Raw genomic sequence first — 2671 nt, 5'->3', positions numbered from 1 at the left:
GCTGGAATCATTCTGGATCTTGGTCTTTCCTCTGCATCACTTGACTTTAGGTGGGAGTCTTAATATATAATTTGGGGCCTTATTTCTTTTATCTGTAAGATTATCTTTAATGTATTCTTCCATTCTAAGCCAAGATTCTAAGACAACTTTGTGAATTAGAACATAGGACACTTTTCATATTTTACAGATGGACAAAATGAGGTACAGAGGGGCTGACAAATCCAACAACTCACAATAAGGGGTGAAGCTTGGGCTAAAGGCTGTCTCAGCTCCTAGTACAGGGCTCATTCTGCCATATCCCATTGGCCTATAGCTACTGGGAGTTCCTCTGTGAAATGGTATTTAAGAGGTCACCAGTTATAAAATGTATATTTTTAAATTTTGAAAAAAATTGCTTGCTTCATTATGTATAATAGTCTCCTGTGTTCTTTTTTTATGATGATGGTCACTGTGAGTAATAAGACTTGAATTAACCTTTCTCTGTAAAGGTTTGCTCAGTTTTCTCTATCTCTGTCAAAGGGGTCTTGCCATAGCACTCCCTTCACGGATTTGTGAGAACTAAGGAGAGTACTCAGAACAGTCCCTGCAATATAACAATCACTCCCTGCTGTGAATGTGAGTGCTGTCTCAGTAGCAGGTGTGCCCCGTGGATGATACTACTGAGCTGCCAGCAGGTGCATGGTCCTGTCTTAAGTGTCAGCTTAGAGAAGTATAACCTCCTATGCCAGGGCCTGACATATTATCCACTTTGATGTTGACATGGGCAGAGGATAGGCAGAAGAGCAGGCAAATTTTTGGGCAGGACCGGGGGCTTTGGAAATTAAGCCTTGACAATATTTGCATGTATTCCTAGAAGAAGAAACCTCTTCACCCTCCTCCGATAGGCTGTGTCCTCTACTCTGGCCTTTGGGGCAGCTGGAGGGACAAACATATCTTACAGGACCTTCCAGAGCAACGCAACAGAAATAGCCCTTGACGCTTTGGGATCCATCTTGTCCACAGGAGAGATGAATGGAGACCACATTGTTCTGGGATCTTTGGTGACTGACAAGAAGGCCATCATCTTGGTTATCATTTTATTCCTTTTGTGCCTGGTAGCAATAGCGGGCAATGGCTTTGTCACTGCTGTTCTGGGCATGGAGTGGGTGCTATGGAGGACGTTGTTGCCTTGTGATAAGTTATTGGTTAGCTTAGAGGCTTCTCGCTTTTGTCTACAGTGGGTGGTATTGGGTAAGACCATTTATGTTTTCCTGTATCCGACAGCCTTCCCATACAACCCTGTACTGCAGTTTCTAGCCATCCAGTGGGACTTCCTGAATGCTGCCACGTTGTGGTTCTCTTCCTGCCTTAGTGTCTTCTACTGTGTGAAAATTGCAACCTTCACCCACCCTGTCTTCCTCTGGCTAAAGCGCAAGTTGTCTGGGTGGGTACCATGGATGCTGTTCGGCTCTGTTGGGCTCTCCGGCTTCAGCACCATTCTGTTTTTCATAGGCAACCAGAGAATACATCAGAACTATTTAAGGAACCATCTACAACCTTGGAATGTCACCGGCAACAGTGTAAAGAGCTCCTGTGGGAAGTTCTACCTCTAAAAATGGTTACCTGGACAGTGCCCACTGCTGTCTTTTTCATTGGCATGATTTTTCTCATCACCTCTCTGGGAAGACACATGAAGAAGGCCCTCTTGACCACCTCGGGATTCCGAGAGCCCTGTTTGCAGGCACTACATAAAGGCTCTGCTGGCTCTCATCTCTTTTGATATCCTCTTCATCTCCTATTTCCTGTCACTGGTGTTCAGTGCTGCAGGTATTTTTCTACCTCTGGACTTTAAATTCTGGATGTGGCAGTCAGTGATTTATCTGTGTGCAGCAGTTCACCCCATCATTTTGCTCTTCAGCAACCCCAGGCTGAGAGCTGTGCTGGAGAGGTGCCATTCCTCAAGGTGTGGGACATCTTGAACCACAGCTGATGAAAAACTTCAAGGGGATCCTCATGGAGAAGGCATGGACTCAAAGGGTCATAGCTTTTCTCTTTGCCATATGGAATATTGTCTCCCTTTTGCTGCAGTTAATGATTAGAAAAATAACTTCAATGAAATAGGATTCGAGGTGAGAGTAAAGGTCCTGAAGCATAGGCTAGTGTCATGTTATGTATTCAGCAAGCGTGTAGTTCGTGTGGCCGTGGTTCCTGTGAAACTTGATGTGGTCAAATAATTCAGAAACTTTTATTTTTCCTGTGATCGATCTCTTGGTGTTTAAAATAATCCTTCTGGGAACTGAATGCAAAGATCCTAAAACATCATGCAATATTCTATCTGTTGAATGGAACTGGGGAATATTTTTGGAACTGCAGTTTTCTCAGGCTTTATCCTGTGAACCACCTTTCCCTTCTCATCAGTTCACAGTGTTCTGGCCATCTACTGTGGTGACTCTCTTCTTCTTTCCCTGGAAGAGTTTCTGGTGTCTAATTCTCTCCACAGAGCATGGTGTAATTGGTGCATATGTGTGGTGGTGTGTGTTGTCAGGGATGTGGATATGCTCCGATGACCCTTGGAGGTCCCTCTGAGTGCCAGGGCTCTGTGATTTTTATGTGGTTCATGTTCTCTATAATAGCCCAGCCTGTCAGTCTCCTGTGTGTGTGTTGAGGTCTGTGGGTTCAGATGTGACTTCTT

At 44.6% G+C, this 2671-nt stretch overlaps 1 protein-coding gene across 1 annotated transcript; it reads left to right on the top strand.

The window, feature by feature from the left end:
* The first annotated feature begins 1007 nt into the window (after positions 1-1007).
* On the top strand, positions 1008-1958 carry TAS2R60 (taste 2 receptor member 60). The gene is given in 3 exon segments (XM_012447434.2): positions 1008-1587; positions 1590-1723; positions 1725-1958. Coding segments are annotated over 3 exon segments (948 nt in total).
* Positions 1959-2671: the final 713 nt, after the last annotated feature.

The sequence above is a fragment of the Aotus nancymaae genome, unplaced genomic scaffold, assembly GCF_030222135.1.
Source record: "Aotus nancymaae isolate 86718 unplaced genomic scaffold, 86718_ANA_hifiasm-v0.15.2.pri h1tg000002l, whole genome shotgun sequence".
NCBI lineage: Eukaryota > Metazoa > Chordata > Mammalia > Primates > Aotidae > Aotus > Aotus nancymaae.
The sequence above is the reverse complement of the archived record's forward strand: the minus strand, read 5'-3'. Positions and strand labels throughout refer to the sequence as shown.